At 44.0% G+C, this 17,830-nt stretch overlaps 1 protein-coding gene across 1 annotated transcript in view; it reads left to right on the forward strand.

Moving 5' to 3' along the window:
- The window catches only part of SORCS1 (sortilin related VPS10 domain containing receptor 1), a 565,826-nt gene that overhangs the window by 531,425 nt on the left and 16,571 nt on the right, over positions 1 to 17,830 (forward strand). The window contains 3 exon segments of the mRNA XM_088020180.1: positions 1,737 to 1,849; positions 4,554 to 4,685; positions 14,244 to 14,343. Of these exon segments, the coding sequence (XP_087876306.1) occupies positions 1,737 to 1,849; positions 4,554 to 4,685; positions 14,244 to 14,343 (345 nt within the window).

A 17,830-nucleotide genomic window follows, 5' to 3' on the forward strand; every position in this document is an offset into this window, starting at 1 on the left:
GAAAAATACGTCTTTGAAATAGGTGACTGTCATAATACACCCCTTGTAATTTTAGAGTCTTCAAAGCCTGCGTCTGATAAGTCTTTAGCATTGTTAGGAAATGTGCAAGTGGGCTTTTATGTTTCCTGAATGTATAATCAGCATTATGGATGTCACTGAGCCCCTACTGAAACATGAAGACATGCTTTAAACAAGAAAGAAATGTTTGTTGAATAAGTAAATGCATAAATTACAGAGAGCCTCCAGTGTTATGTATTTATTTATTTAACAAATTTATTAATTAGATGACTAGCTAATAATTGAAAACCTACCATTTGCTGGGTACCATCCCACAGGGCCAGGAACGTGACCTTCCTGTCCTCATTGACCTTAGGTCTCAGTGTGGGAGACAGACAGTAAAAGAAGAATTTAAGTAGCAAGGAGTGCAGATGACAAATAGGGTCATATAATGAAGGGTATCTGAGGTAGCAGAAAGGAAGGTAACTCAGTTTGCTAGTGGCCGAGTTTCTCCTGGGAGAGACTGATGGGTGATGAGAAGGAGCCAACTGTGCCGTATCTGGGGAAGTGGAATGTGCTTATGAGGGAAGGAGCATGGCAGCCCGGAGGGGTCCTGGAGCACAGAGGAGCGTGGAGTAGGCAGCAGGGCAAGTCAGCCCCGGGTTCTATGGGATGATGAAGGCTGTGGTTAAGAAGCTGCTTTTTTTTTTTTTTTTTTTTCCCTAAAAGCCACTAGCAGGTTTTAGGGCGGTAACATGACCCGATTTGTCCGGGGCTGAGTTCCCCAGGGGGCTCTGAAACCCATCACTGTCTTGGGCCAAGGCCACACCTCCCAGGTGCTGACCACAGCCACTGACCGAATGTGACAGGCATATTAAGGCAGACTCATCCCTGGCACGCGGGGACTCCTCCGTCGCTGCGGTGGGTCAAGGACTCCCTGACAGTCCTGCCGGACCTTCCTCACGCTGCAGGGCAAGCCTCCCTCCCTTCCACAAGTGTCACGTATGCCTCTCAGTGCTGCAGTGCTCCCCGCTCCTCAGCCTCCCCATCTTCTCCTCCTAACACCCTTGCTTTTGCAATCCCATCCTACCTTCGGGAGGACCAAGACGAACTCAAAGGCTGCAAAGACAATTAACAAATTCTTTGAGTTAAGGAGCTTAAAATTCCATGAAGTAAAGCTTCCATACAAGCAAAACATAGCAACAGAATGACTCTAGTAATAATTATCATCATGTAATCATATAATTATACAATCATAATGATAATGGGAATGTGTGCAAGACACAGTAGTGCCATGGAAAAGAACTTTGAACCATGGTGGGGAAGAGTATGCCATCGCTAAGTGCTTGAACTAGAGCTTGAACGCTCTGTGCGTGGCAGAGAGAAAGGATGCACATTCTGCGGGAGAGACAGTGTGCGCAGGGGCCCAGGGTCAGGAGCCTGCGGTGCATCCAGGGCCCTCTGGGGCTCTAGTGTCCTCGAGTGCTCAGTCTAGAACCGGGACCAGTGAGCAGAGGCTGCAGAGCGAGGCATGGGCCAGACCTATGGCTCTGGTTTAGAAAACGAGGGCTGGGAGAGACAGCAGATTGCAGATGGGATAGCAGATTTGTCTTCTAGAAGGCTCTCTTTGGTGAGTGGGGAGGAAAAGGGCCCTTTGTTAAGGCTTTGCATGCAATATATAACATACTTTTGAGGAAACTATTGGACTCTGGGTAATCAACCTACTGTTGTATCCCCAGAGGAATTCCGATCCCTTCGCCTGTCCTTCTCTCCGAACCTGGACGACTACAACCCTGATATCCCCGAGTGGAGGAGGGACATCAGCCGCGTCATCAAAAAATCCCTGGTGGAAGTGAGTGCAGACAGTTCCTTCTCTTGCGTGGGGCACATTCTCTCTCTGTCCTCCACGAGCTGCACGGTGAGGGACCCTTGGGCCAAGAGCTGCCAGGAAATAGCTGGCACCCATGGGAGATCTGCTGGCCACCTGCTGTCTGCACCGCTGATCCCCACATGGGCAGACACAGCATAGGTGCTCTGGGGGGGGGGCTGAAACTGGGAACAAACACACGGTCCTTGAACCTCGCGATACTTTTCTTCCACTTAGAGAAGAAACACATGGAAATTTGTGACCGTCCTCTTCATACGGCAGGGTTCATGCTCAGGTCACTAGCAAGTGCAAAGTCAGCCACCGTGCCCAATACTGAAGGGACACGGCGAGAATACAGTTCACAAGAGCAGCCCTGGGCTCCAGCCTCGCAGGCGTGAGCACTCAGTACGTGATGGTCAGTCATCTCTCTCTGTCCCTGTTCTTTCAAAGGCATGTCTCTGCTGCCACAGCCCCAAGAGGAAGGTATTATTGCAGGCAAAGCAACTGAGGTTCAGAGAGGTTAAATAACTTGCTTAGGTCTCACAGCTGGTAAGTGATGAAAGTAGTGAATTGAAGCAAAAGGTCTGAGTCCAGGGTCTGGGTTTGTACATATAAAACATGGCCCCCTGTGGTTTCTGGGAGAACAGCGAGGTGGTGAGGTTTATCCCCGTCTGAGTAAGTATCACTGATAGTTTGAGAAAACACTTTCTTTTAGGCACATCACCCCCTGCAAACATACAATTTCATGAGTGAACAGAGGAATGGAATATCTGCTTGTGGAGCTGCTCGGATTTATTGTACAAACCCAGAAAATCAGAGATGAGCTCCCTCTCCCCAGGGCATCTTCTTAGCCTAATAGGAAAATCAGTGTAGGGTGTTTTATACATTATCTCTGGTACCCAGCACATGATGCCTTGTGACACAAAGTGCTGATGGGATAAAGGCATTCAGGTACCGCCTGCTCAGAAAACAGATCTCACATTCAGCCTGTTGGCAAAGGGCTGGCCTTCCCCATACTCAGGCCATTATCTGTGTTGATATTGATTTAGCACCTACAGTACTCCCAAAACTCTTCTCAGTGATTTGCATTTTTTAGCACATTTAATCACAAAAGAAGTAGCTTATGATGTAGCTACTATAATCATTCCCATTTTACAGATGAGGAAACTGAACATAGAGACTTCATGTGCTCTGGCCCCGGCCACACTGTTAAAAGTCAAACTCTGGAGTCAGACTGCCCTCGTGGTTTCCTAACCTCTCCATCCTGTGGCCATCCTTTGCTTCCTCCCATGGAATAACAGGGACACATGGAGCAGTGGGGGTGGAGAATGCTGTCTTCACCTCTGTGTAAATGCCACCTCACCTTTGTCTTCATGACTCAGTGTCCACGACCGCCGGGTGGCTAAACATCAGGGCCACCAGGGGGCGCATCGACTAGCCCACAGGCCTCTGGAATAGATCCTTCTGCCCTTGGACCTGTTTGTTCCTGGTGTGACTATGGGTTTCTCTCCTCTGCTGTCCAAGAGAGAGGACTACACCCCTCAATGAGTCCACAGCCCCCTCCCTTCTGCCTGTAGTGTTCTAGGGATCCGTGACCCCATAGACCTCCAGGTAGCTGCCCGATTCCCCCAGCTGATTTATCAACCAAGCATTAGCCCTGCAGTGACCAACCTTCCAGGTGGCGTTCTCTTCACATTGATAGTTTAGGGATCACATCCCCTGGGCCTCTACCTTTCCACCAGCTGTCCAGAAGGCTAGAAATTACTGCTTATCAGTATTTCCAGGCTGCTGCATAGCATAATCAGCTAAAGGCAGAATAAACCGTTTGGATCCACATTTCTCAGCACAGGGTGTGATAGGGTGGAGGGGTTGATCCCTTACAGTTTCAAAGGCTCCTTGTTTACCCCATCTCAGGAGGCAGCTGACTCGTCCCTGGTTCCTGGAATCCCACCCTGTCTCTGAGATTAGCAGTTACACTTGGCTACTTCCTTAAGCCCTGAGGTACCTACTGTCAAGCGGACTCAAATAAACCCTACAAGAGTTCCAACTTGAGGTCATTATATTTGCAGTTTTCTTCCTTTTTACTGTGTAACAAAACGGGATATAAAAGCAGTTACCTTTACCTCATCAAATGGGGCTTTTCTATTGAATTTCACAATGAAATCTTTAATCAGATATCATTCAATCAACATTTTTGTACATAATGAGGATGATTCAGATATAATCTCTGAGTTTAAAATCTGGGAGGGCCATAAAACAGTTTGTTAGCTGTGACCCAGGCTACTGAGTGCTAAGTATCAGGTGAAGGGAGGCTGACCTCCTGAGATGGGGTAAACAAGGGCTTCATGGTCAGACCCAAGTTCCAAGCTCAGTGTCCCCATGCGCTACCTAGATGGCCTTAAGCCACTGTTGAACCTTCTTGCATCTGCCATCTGTCCAGCAGAAAGAGAGATGCTGCACCCACCTCCCTCAGGGAGAAATCACTGTCTTAGCCCCTAGGAGTGCCATGGACTCAGGCTCCAGCTGCCTTACCCCGTGTCATGTCCCTTTCCAGGAGGCTCACGTCCTGCCTGCCTGCTTGCCCACCCCACCCACTGTGTCTTCCTGCCGCCCTACTGCCCGCGAGTACTCCATATATCCTCACCACCTTCTCCTGTAGAGCTTACGTGAGCTTCTGTCTCTCCCTCAGGCCACAGGGGTCCCAGGCCAGCACATCCTGGTGGCGGTGCTTCCTGGCTTACCCACCGCCGCTGAGCTCTTTGTCTTGCCCTATCAGGATCCGACTGGAGAAAACAAACGGTCAGCTGAGGACCTAGAGCAGGTGAGTCCCCCAGGTGATATTCAGCTTCCACACAAGTCTGAGCCACACCCCCGCTGGTACCAGACTCCCCCAGCACGGCAGCTCTGAGGGATCCCAGCTTGAGGGCGAGGGTGCTGGCTGTTTGTGGTCTTCTGTTTCTCACCCATAATCTGCTGATCCTAACTACAGCTTCACCGCCAAACACGCGCAAGCGTGGTTATTGTAGGTGGTAGCTAACCTCCTCAGATTATATCTCCACGCTATAGAATAGAGGGCTTACAGTGAACTAGATAAATCTGTGAGGCAAACTGTCCAAGATAGTAAGTGGGGAAAAAAGCATGTGGCTGAATAATACATGGAAGTTGAACCCATTTATTCCTTTTCTGACTTTCATCACAAGAATGGCATTAGAGTCAAATGATATGTGATGCATGATACTGTTTTTAAAAGGTATGACTTTTATACATATCATAAATCCTCTGTATCGCCACCATGCTAAGATGACCTGATTTGTGTTTCTAATAAATGAAGTAATATTGGCTCCAGACCACCTTTGCTGGCTGTGTGGGGTCCATCTTTTCTTCATGTCCACCACCTTCTGGAGTAGTAGACTCTGTGTGTGTGTGTGTGTGTGTGTGTGTGTGTGTCCTGCCCCCTTCCATCTCTGTTTTCCCCCTCTCCTTTTAACTTCAAAGGAGTCTAATCTTGTGTAGTGAGAATGATTATTATATTGTTCTACTTTCTCTTCCTCTTCCTCCCATTTTCCTTCCCCTTTCCCTTTTTCTTCATCATCCATTCAGTTAAAATCATCAGTCTTGGTCTGGTTACCCCGTTAGAAACTGCATGAATTTGGTTTCTCAGTGCTTTCTGGCAGAAAGATTAAAAATAGGATTCTTCTCAGACTCTGAATAAATATTGGCTTTTTCTCCTCCAGTACATGGAGTTTTTCACTTTGCTTAGAATGAGCCCGTAATCTAGTCACATGATCTCTCGTCTTTGAAGATGGCTTGAGAACCTCCTATGACAGCCTTATTAACAACAACCCCGAATTACAGCATGGCCCACCTCCTAGCACACACCCTCCTTTCAACTGCGCTTTCTCACTTGGCAGAAGGCTCACCTCTGTAATTTTCTCCATGTGCAAGTAATGAAGAACAAAGCTGTCCTGGAAAGCCCTGTTGAACTCCATCTCCTAGTGAACTGTGATTAAAGAGCCCGCAGCAGGTCGTCCATCGGTTTTGCATCTGACCCCACTCGGCCCTGGCACTCAGCTCCCCATTGTTTTCCACAAACTGTTATCTGCACCTGCAACTTTGTGGGAGAATGAAATGGATTGCTTCTTATCCCAGCATTGCTGAGAACCTGCAGGGGAGGTAGATGAGTATCTAAGGGCTTGAGGTATGAGCATGTACAGTCATTCTTCCCCTGGAAATCGTATCAGTCTTCCATGAAATCCAGATCATAACCTTTTCAAGTATGGAAGAGAGTCCACACTTAGCACCAGCCAATTTCCAAGGCATCACATCATCTGGGCATCTCTGTTTCTCATACTTTCCTTTTTTTTTTTCTAAAAGTATCTAAAAATATCTTTTTTTTTTCTAAAAGTTCTAGATATTTTCTTGAGAAATGTGGGAAGAAGAGGGGTATATTCTGTAAAGTTTCTTTTGCTTGTGTAGGAATGTATCTTCTCTGAAGCTCTTATTTCCCTTCTTCTCTCTCTCATCCAACTACCCCCCTCCAAAGACATTCTGAGAGTTGAGTGACTGTCTCTGAGGCCATCGGGTGTCACTGATGAACCCCTGAGTCAGATTTGAAGGCTGTGTGACTTAGCATTTGGCACATATTGTAGGGAGACCAGCCGTTTCATTAGAACACGGAGTGGGGCACCTGAGTGGCTCACTCAGTTAAGGGTCTGACTTCAGCTCAGATCTTGATCTCAGAGTCCTGGGATGGAGCCCCACATCAGGCCCCGTACTCAGTGGGGCATCTGCTTCTCTCTCTCCCTCTGCTCCTCCTCTCACTTGTGCCCTCTCTCTCTCTCAAATAAATAAATCAAATCTTAAAAACATAACACAGGAATGGAGAGATAAAACCCAAGTTTCTAGTTTTAGCTCCAATATCCATTGTATCATTTATAGATAAAGTAATTTAGGACTAGGAAAGTTATGTAAGTCAGCCAAAGTGAGGCAGTCTATAATACCCATTTCATAGGGTGAGAGAACATTCAAGAAATGACCTGCAAAGTACTTGGCTCCTAGTAAATGCTCAGTAAGTGATAAATAGATTATGGATACATTGTGGCCATCTCGAGATAGGAAGAGGGTATATGGAAACGCAAAAGGGAAGTGTAAGCTTGTGAAAGAGACTATTTGGTATAGTCAAGGGCACATATTGGAAGCAAGAGGCTGGCAGGAGTAAGAAGAAGATGACCGCATGAAATTATACAAAATCAAGAAGAGAACGAGAACAGTAAGAAACAGAAGGAATGTGCATGAGTTGACTACACAGGAGTGAGGGAGCCCCATTAGAGTTTTCATGTGGATTTTCAGCATGAAGGAAAACAAGCTACCAGGCTAGCGTTGTACGTCTGTTTAAGGAAATTGCAAGTGCATCCACCTTATCTAGGACTCTAACCAAACAAATGCCAAACCAGGCACATAAGAAATGAGTGTCTTTGTCGTGGCGAATATTCTTACCCTGATTTAAAACATACAGTAACAAAATCAACATATAAAGCTGAGCCTCATGTCGAGATATTGTGAAACGGGCTGCCATTGGAAACCTGTAGTTTTCTACCAAAGAGGGTTCTTTGACCCTTCTCGCTGACTCAGTCCCTTTAAAGTGAGGGAATTCAGGCCCCGACACGGAGGAGTGACTTGCTTGAGGTGACACAGCTCTTCAAGACAATGAGATGCTAGTTGTGTTTCTGCAAGGAACTCAAGCCTGTGGCCCCCCACCCCGCCCTGCTGCAGACGTGGATTGGCTGCCACTTTGTTTCTGTGGGCCTGAAAGTACCAAGGCTGCTGCACCAGGAAATGAATAAGAAATGCATTGTTTTATTTTGAGTTTTTGTATCTTTTTTTTCTTTTAATTTCTGATGCAACTGAGAGAGAGCCAATTCAAACCAGTTTAAGCAAAAACAGTGAATCTATGAGCTTATTTAATGGGGAGGTCCAAGGACACAGTTCAAGCATGGATTCATTCAGTGAATTCAGAGCCACTCAAAAATGCCACCAAATACCCGCCTCTCTCCCTCTTTCTCCATCTCTTTTCTTTGTTACCCCATGGGGAAATCGGCCTGAGAATGAAGCCAGCAGGCAGGAAGGCAAGGATGGGTACCAGAGCCCCGGGCTTCTGTTTAGTCAGCCTGTCAGCCTCATCGGAAAAGCAGTGCCTGTCTCCCTAGAGCACCGCAAGAGCTCCAGGTGGACAGTTCTCACTGGCCCAGCCTGGGCGAAGTGGACATCTCTTACATCATCCCTGTAGTCAGAGGGACGGTGTGCTGGCTCCAACAACTCAGATGTTTTATATGCCGCCTGGATCAGGGGCTCAGGAAGCCTCTCCAGAATCAAGGGGACAGAGAATGGAGAAGGACATGGTTCCTCAAAGAAAAATGGGGAGAGAGAAGTAACACCGGGCAGACAAAAGCAGCTGACTCTCTTTGTAATAAATTCCACAGAAATTTTAAATGAATGCAGAGCAGAAGCAAACAACAGAAGGAAATGCTCCCCACCATGTGCCCCGGCCCCCTCCCTCCCAGAGGTCTGCACTCCAAATCCCAGATGGAACTTGGGAAGGGCTGACCTTAACCCTCTCTTGGTGCTCTGGCTCCTTTCTTTCTTTCTTTTTTTTTTTTTTAAAGATTTTATTTATTTATTAGAGAGAGAATGAGAGAGAGCACGAGAGGGAAGGGAAGAGGGTCAGAGGGAGAAGCAGATTCCTCGCTGAGCAGGGAGCCCAATGCGGGACTCGATCCCAGACTCCGGGATCACGACCTGAGCCGAAGTCAGTCGCTCAACCAACTGCGCCACCGAGGAGCCCAACTCCTTTCTTGTAAGTGTACCACACAGAACCCCCAGCAGGGGAAGAAGTGGGACCCTGGCTAAACGGACCCGGGAAACTGCAAGGGCGAGGTCCCAGCAAAAGGCTCTTGGCTCTCCTCCCTTAGCTTCCCCAGGGGAGCAGCCAGGCAGGCTCATATCAAGCTATCTTGTCTGTGAAATAAATTGAAAATTCCTTACAGTGAGAAAGTACTTGACCCTGTTATCAGGCTAACGTGGGCAGGGTTAATCAAGTGACCTCTGTCTGGGAGGGTTCCACCAGTCTTTATTTCAGATCTCTGGGGAGTAAGAAAAGGCTCACTTGCCCTTAGCTGGCCTCATCAGGGATAGCACATCCTGCTGCCCCAACTGCTCAGGTCTGGAGCAACGCCAGCTCCCCCGCCTCTGGCCTCTACTCCCTTGCTTCTCTCGGAGTCCTCAGAGGGGAGCAGATTTATATCTGGCTCTCCTGGAGGGAGGAGAGACCACCATGTTCTATTGAGGGTCTTTGTGACACTGTGCTGGAGAGATAGGGAGCCTACATGTTGTCTTGCAGAATCCTTAAAGGGCATGAAAACATTGAAAAAGAAACAAAAAGATTATGGAAAAAATGTCAACCACCATCACTGAATTTCCTCCTTGGCTGTTTTTGTTACCATATACCTTTGACCGATGGAGAATCCAAAATCCAGAGAAAGGAAGGGAGCCTCTGAAAATGGAACCATCTATTGGCAGCATTTTAAGGAAATAAAGATTCATTATGAACTATAATTGATAATCTCAAACTATTACCCACATAATCTACCCTGTCTGGATTTTTTAACATGGGGATTTGGATTGTACAAATACCTGGAGTTCACAAGGAAGATCATTAAAGCAGGAAACTATAATTGAAAGGTGATTAGGTAAGAGTTGTACTGGAAGGAATATGGCCAAGGGAGACAAATTTAGAGCTGATGATGGGGAATACCGGGAAGGAGATATGTATAGCCAATGTGTTTCTTCATTATATCACCCAGGAAACTTCTCAGGCACTTTAATCAAGACGATTCTTTTGTGTTAAGAAAGAAGGGAATTGGGTAAGCTAGTGTTAACTGGAATTAGTGTTTGGTTCTGTTGCCCTCCCCATGATTTTATCCAAAAAATATGTTGTATGAATTGGGAAAGCTCTTCCTTTGTTGAATCCAAAAGGAAGATTCTTCAACTGCTATTTCAAAAGACCTTAATAATTTAAAGGATCAGGAGTGATCTGGTGGGTCAGCTCCAAGATCATTACAGGCAAGTATCTCTGAACATGGCACCAGAATGCTATTTATGTTCAGTAGGGTTTGCATTCCTCCTGCCAACTTCAGAGATAAACGTTAGTATTTTGGCCCAGTGCAGCTTTATCACTGATCAATCTGCCAAAGACCATTTTGCCATCTATAGTTTCACCTTGTACCACTTTCTTGGCCTGTATGTTTCATAAATTTACCAACTGCTCTGTTCTTAAATTCTCTTTTTTCATGTTTCAATATTTGACACTTTTCATTCTTATAATCTGAGAGTGTGTTTTCTCCTATTGGTTTCATTAAAAATTTTTCAGCATTAAATGTATTCTTTGTGTGGCAACCATCACTGCTGTTGACTATTTCCAGCTCACTTCCTTCTGGATACACGTAGGCTGGTACCCATGGGCCTCTTCTTTGGGCAGAACCATGTGACTGATTCTGGCCAATGAGCTAGGAGCAGAAGTGATTTGTTTCCTTGTAAGCAGAAGTATTCAAATACCGGTTGTAGACCCTTGAGGGCTCCTTTTCCCTCCTGTGGTTCTGTGGACAGAAACATTTGCGGTGGGGGGGGGGGCAGTTACACCAGCCTGTGTGACCATAATGAACACAGCACCACGCCCACCTGCATTGGGTATGAAGTATGAGCCAGAAATATACCTTCATTGTTGGAAACCTCTGAGCCTTTAACCCTGTTACCCCAGCCTAACCTAGCCTGTTCTGATTGCTGTACTTAAATTTTATATTTTGTGAAGAAGATACAGAAGAGAATTGGTGTTTTCCCCTATAGCAGGTCCCTCTCACTACTCCGTGCTGATGGGAGCTTTCCAAGTGTTTTTCTTGTGTCCCCACTGTGTTTTTAACTGGTACTTCAAGGCAAGTGTGGGTTGCACTGGAATCCCTGGCCAAGTCCACCAATGGGCAGATACCAAGAATAATATGTTGTTTCATTGGTCATGATTATTTAGGAAGAGAATAGAAAATGGACTGTGTGGGAGAGCAGCAGGAGAGGGCTAACATCACAAAGGGTACATGCAATTTGCTAAGACAACACACTTTCACTGGACAGAGAAAGAAAAATAAATATATTGAACTGGCTCCAACAAGTTCAGTGTCCCAGCAGTCACACATTACCCCACTTAGTCTCTATCATGCAAGGTTTTGTCCTTCCCATTTAGGCTGCAGCCACCTGCCCTACAGATTCCAGTTCATTCCATTCCTTTCATAGCCAAAGTCTCTCCCGATCAGTACAAATTATATTGACTGGTGAGCAGAATGTGGCAGTCCAGGGGAGAGGGTTGGCAGTTGCCTGTTGGTGCAGCTCGTACTGGGCAGCTCACCTGGGACTGGTGTTACAAGTGCGCCTCACAGATGAATAAGAGATGGCAGCATAATTAATGAAATGCTGCAGTGGTTTTTTTTTTTTTTTTTTTTAATTTCCTAAACCTGCTCAGCCAGCCCTCTTCCCATATATCTCTTGCTCTCTCTTTTTGTCAGCTGGTTCAAGGAAAATGTTTTTAATGAAAATGCCCCAGGATTAGGAGTCAAACAAAACTGAAGTCTGGTGTCAACTCTTCAAATATTAACTGGGTAAACTTAGGTAGGTCCTGTAAGCTCCATGGTCCTTTCCATGGAGATACCAGCAGTAATACCTAAGACATGCTATGTTAGAAAAATATTGAGAAATAGGCAACTTTGCCAATATAAAGTGTTCAATGCATATATATTATATATATGGTATATATACTTATGTATATTTTATATAAAATATATAACAACTCGTGATAGAAAAATACAGAATAAACAATTCTGCAAATGGCTTGAAAAACATTTAAAATTGTGAAAATCTGTCAACAATTTTGTACTCATTTATTTGAGTAGAGAATTACATGGTTCTAATTGAGATTATGCTTGTATGCAATGTACATTTCATTTAGTTTTGTTTCTGTGCATAATTTCTTTCCCATAGATACGTGTTCTTTACTGCATGTCCTTTGATGCAAGTTAAATACATGAAACATACTTTCTGCTACCAGATTATTTTGGCATAGCCTGCTTAATTTTGTAAATGATACAGATAAATCCAGTGAAGCAATGTTATAAACCAAAACAAATCCGGGAAGTTAATTATTTTCACAAGGAACTCTCCTGGAGATTATAAATTAGAAATATGTTTTTCTGATGAACACTTTCTTCTGGTTTAGTTATTTATACCTCTCACTTGAGGAAAAAACATCCTCAGGAATAAGAAATAAATATCACTTCAACTGGTTGAAAGAGAGAAGTCTTTCTCTTGCAAATACATATTTCCCTTTTGGCCACACGATGGACTCTGCAAAACAGGGCAATTCATTAATTACTTCTGACAAGTCTTTCCCATTTGAGTTAAAATATTCCTCTGCAAATATAAATGTAGATATGTACACATATATATATGCATATGTATGTAAATGTGTATATTTCACATATATATGATGTGTGTATACATATATATGGTATATATGTACACACACACACACACACACATTTCTGGGTTTCATTAGCAAAAACCTTGCTGATTGACCTCTACTAAAAATCCTGTCAGATTCCCATAAAGACCTTACCAAGTAAATTGTAAGATAGAATAGGAACCTATACATTGCAACCCTTTAGAAATCACACAGGAAAAACATTCTGCACAGTCTGTGCTAGAGATCTATTCCTATAAACCTGGAGCATTCCAGAAGATTCCCAGTGCCCAGGAAAAAGAGTAATATAGAGCCTAATATAGAGGAGAAAGTTGTTTTCAACATAATTGTATCACAACCTTGTTTTCCTGCATGGTATGCCAAATGAAGGCATTTGAGATGCTGAGCTTGCACTGGATCCCAGGTGCTCAACTGCAGGTCACTGACAGTCATCCCAAGTTCCTGTTGTTAAGCAAACAAGTCCATCTGCAAGGCAGTTCAGTTCCATTACCCATCAGGGGGTCTACCAGGGACTCTCTGCTTCAACACAAAGCCATCAGGCTCTGCTTAATTGATAAAAAGATCATTCAAAGGTGTCATTTTGGCAATTCAGTAGGCTAAGTGAAACTGGACAAATTTTTATAAAAGGAAAAATAAATGGTGGTCAGAAAGCATCTAACTAGGGGCGCCTGGGTAGCTCAGTCGTTAAGCGCCTGCCTTCAGCTCAGGTCATGATCCCAGTGTCCTGGGATCAAGCCACACATCCATCTCCGTGCTCCACGGGAGGGCTGCTTCTCCCTCTCCCACTCCCCCTGCTTGTGTTCCCTCTCTCGCTGTCTCTCTCTCTCTCAAATAAATAAAAAATTAATTAATTAAGGAAAAGAAAGCATCTAACTAGACTTAAATAGCTTATTAAATAAAATATTAAATTGATGATTAGACTATTAAAAATAAAGTAAGGAGTCCAGATAAAAATAATAGGAGCATGATTTTCCCTGATAGCTTTTCAGAAATTGCTCAGAAGGATAAGAAAATTGAGCTGGATTTTCTACTTTAAACAAGTGAACAGAACAGAGGTTTACCTTTTCTATCAAACCCGTCCTTATGCTGTTACTACCTAAACATGGTTCTTTGCCCTTTGTTGGGGTTTGGTATTTCATGGCCCAGAATCCCACAGGTCTACCCTGTACACAGGTGTCAGCCTGGGGAGTGTTTTAGCTAATGTCCATAAGCAGGAAACAAGGATCAGCCAATGCATCACTGAGATTGTGTTTACAGTTTGTTTCCACTGTATAATTTATTATTTTAGTGGAACTACATTTACCGTTCAATAAATATTCATAAAGTATCTATTCCGTGAAAGCCACAGGGTACAGTTAGGGTAAGAGGAAAGAAGCACAGAGAGGAATAAGATGGAGTCTACTCTCAAGAAGTAAAATTAGTGCATACCAATCTCACCAGAATGTGTAAAGTGTACATAATTACTTCTTTTAAGTTTTTGTGTATAACAAATGCTCTTTCAAAAAACTGGGGGTGACTTTTCTAGGATAACACAGGATAATTTTTTAAGAGCAGAAATGTTTGTATTTACTAATAGTTTGTCCTATTTTGTAGCAATTAGGATGTAAACTCGGGCCATGCTTTAAAAATCACTATGTGTGCGTATTCTGGAATAAAAACTCAAAATCATACAAGACTCATTTATAGAATTCACAGGCATAACATGAGGATGCCTTAGTAACTACAGTAAATATTTCTCCGCACGTTTGTTTATTGTTGGCATGGCAATTTTGGAGGCACTCACTGTAACACTTCTTCTTTCAGATATCAGAGCTGCTGATCCACAAGCTCAACCAAAACTCGGTGCACTTTGAGCTGAAGCCCGGGGTCCAAATCCTTGTCCACGCAGCCCACTTAACAGCAGGTCAGTTTCCAGGTCCCTGGCTGCCAGCTGGTCGCCCTAGCAAAGGGGGATCCCAATCCACGTTTTTGGCATAGATGAAATGATGGCACTGCTAATGAGAAAGAAGATCACCAGTCTTTAGAGGTTCCCTTACTTGGCGTTTTTGCCCTAATGGGGACCCGTAACACAGCAGAATAAGGAGACTTTCCTACTTAGTCACTGGCAAAAACTGTCAGGGAATCACCTAAATACATACTCCTCAAATGATGCCATGCTCCTTCTCAACAGAAGTCTTGAAAATAAAGTTAACCTTACAAATAACTTTTTTCTGATCTTTCTGCAACACCTTATTTTCAGTTATTTATGTTATAAAGGATTTTCTTTAAGTTTTGGGATAATGAGTAGAGATAGCTGGGACTTAGGCATTGCACAGGGCCATAACCAAGATAAACCCTGAGTGGGTCATTCACGATCTTAGTGTCATTAAGCTTCTGTCTCTTCACCTGGACAAGGTGGAGGGAGGGGGGGTCCTCCTACTAAGGCTATGTAGAAATCTCAGTGATAACTCAGATAATTCCCAGTGTATAGAAACAGATATTATTGTGTTACATTAACAATAAATTAACAATATTTATTGAGTACTTATTTTTTCAGAGTATAGTCTTGGTGCTGCATGGAATACAAAGGCTAACAGGAAATGGTCTTTCACCTCAAAAACCGTAAATCTGATTGTGGTGTGGCATAGTTGGATGGTAACAGTCGTGGCAGTGTGGTGAGGTGCAGGAAATGGGCAATGGCGGGACATCTCATGAGTAAAATGAATAAATGCTTATATAGAGAGGTGATATACTTTGCAGCCAGATCATTGGTTTCAGTCTTAGCTCCCTCACTTACTTGCCAGATAGACCCTGAGAAGAGACTTAACTTCTTGGAAGCTTTGAAATGGCACTAGCACCTATGTCCATGGGATTGTGTGAGGATGAAGTTAATTCAGGCAATGCACTTAGAGTAGTTTCTGGCACATAGTAAACTATTTTTCCCTTCTTTTTTTATTATTAACAATCAAAGTTGTATAGGAAATTTAAAGCAGAAAGGAACTGTGTGTATTCATAATGATACGGGAAAGCTTCATGGAGAAGATGGTCTTTGGGAAAAGATGGAAAGGATTGACCTCAAGAGACCATTCCAAGCACCAAAACCCCAAGGAAGGAGTGTGAAAGTCTCCAGGGCTTTGGGGAGCCTGAATAAGTGGAAACAAAGAGCAGCAGTTCCCACCTCCATTCTTTGGATTTCTGGAGATTCCAGAGGTGTGCCTAGGTCTAGAGGAAGGCCAAGCAGTTTGGCTGCTTGGCCTCTTTTCTGTTTGGATCATATATTTTTTTCTTTGTTTATTAACGTTTCATGAAATATTTTGTTTAGAAAAATTCCCACTGCCTTAAAAATAAATATTTAAAAGTCACTGTTGTGAGCATGGGATATGGAAGAGGAGCATGGAAGTATGCCAGGCTGCAGTTTGTACTTAATTTGGTGGGCTCTGGGAAGCCATCAAGATGTTTAAATGGAGGTGTGACTGATTCAGAGTATCCCTTGAAGAAGATGACTCTTAAGAGCAAGGAGGATTGAGGAGAGCTGGTTTTGTGTTCTCCAGCCTGCCATCCTAATTCATCCATTGAACAGGCATTTAGAGTGCCTGCCTACTCTGAGCCAAGCAATGTCCTCAGCATAGGATAGAGTCTGTGCCCTCATGAAGCTTCCATCCCTGAGGAAAGCCATACAGGGAACAAATTAACAAATGCTACTTTCCGAATTGTATTGCTGATGAAAATGCCATAAAGAAATTGAGAAAATGATGGAGAACAATTAAGCAAGACCTATGGAGAAAAACCTTTAAGCCTAAGGCATGAAAGAAAGCTGCCAAGTTATCTCAGGGCATTTGATGATCTAGATTAGCAGTTTCCACCAAAAGGTTGACCTTTGGTCTTTGGTGAATGGTGGTGACACGTGGCAATTACACATGGCTCGTTGTACCAGAAAACAAAGTATAAGAACATCAGTTGTAGTCATCCTGATAGCCAAGCCACCGACAAAATTTTCACATGAGTGGCAAGTTTAACAACCTGAAATTGTTTTAAATAGATTTACTGATTAATTCGACAGCCCAGCCTGTTGAGGTGGCAGACTGAACCTTATCATCCCCTCCTATAATAGCTAGAGCTACTTGTGCTCTTTCAGTTTAGAGGTTAAAAACAGCTGAGCCTGATGTTGCATACTGAATTCTGGATTTGAAGGGAAGTGGCCAACTTAGCCCATCCCTTGTAGTGCAAAATTTGCTTTACAGCTGCGCAACTTCTAAATGAACACTATCTTCAGGCAACATATTTTGCCGTGGAGTAGCTTGATTTATTAGAAAAAACTCCCTTACTGTTTACCAGGGGCCTCTATTGGAAAGGGGACCATCTAGGTTAAATTAGAGAACTAACCCCACTCCTCCAGCTCTGAAGGCCACCTGCATTTCACACCTTTGCTTCCTCCCATACTCCCATCAGTTATTCTATGTGCCTGATTTTTATTTAACTGATTTTCACATCACACTCCAGAGATGGTTCAGAATATCTTGCTGAATTTGAAACCTAATTTCAAATGTTACTTAAGGAAGTTTCCTATAATGGCAACTGGTAGAGCTGGGATCAGGCTAAAAAAAAAAAACAGAGGTCAAAAAAGTGGTAATTAGCTGAAACTGATTTAGCCAGGGCTTGGCCAGGGAAATGGATACAGCCAAGGCATGCGAAGCCATCTGTGTGGGATTCATCGTTCCACATGGGAAAGAAAGTCCATTCGCGGTAACCATGAACCGTTAATTCCACCAATGTAAGTTCCAGATGGCAAAGTTGGGAAGATCTGGAACTTCTCCAGTTAATGTTCAAGGTTCGTTCCATCGCTGGGGGCTTGGGGAACAGGACTCAGATCTCTGGGAAGAGGGGATGGCTAAAGGAAGGTATGCTACTGGGAGGTCATGTCAACCTGCCGAGATTTGAAGACTCTGCACAGCGCAGATCAGTATGATGCAAGATTATCAAGAGAGTAAAATTAAAAAGTAGTTTGAGGCAAAACCCCAGTGTTAGACTAGGCAATTGGGAGAAAGTGAAAAAAGTCTTTGACTTCCAACCATTGTGGGTTGTTCAGGGTTCTTCTTTGGCAGGATAATTCTGAACCTTGACCAACTGGCATTATTGATCTTCCTCTCATGACTGGCTCAGTGACTGCAGTAGATGTAGACTTATATGTGAATAATCAGCTCGAGTTGGAAGAGTAAAGGGAGAGGACATCAAGGGCTGACAGAATAATGGAATTGGAAACTTTGTCTGTGTTGAGTGTTGCCATGTTCCTCATAAGAGTGGCAAAATTGGCCCTACCCACAGGTGTGGCATCGCTCTCAGCCTGACCATCACAACAAAAGACAAGGTTTATGTAAAGATGGGCACTCTTTGGTACCTCTGGTGAGGAAGTG

This window comes from Eumetopias jubatus, unplaced genomic scaffold (genome assembly GCF_037043125.1).
Source record: "Eumetopias jubatus isolate StellerSeaLion01/CBP00866 unplaced genomic scaffold, mEumJub1_p1.0 scaffold_17, whole genome shotgun sequence".
NCBI classification, from domain to species: domain Eukaryota; kingdom Metazoa; phylum Chordata; class Mammalia; order Carnivora; family Otariidae; genus Eumetopias; species Eumetopias jubatus.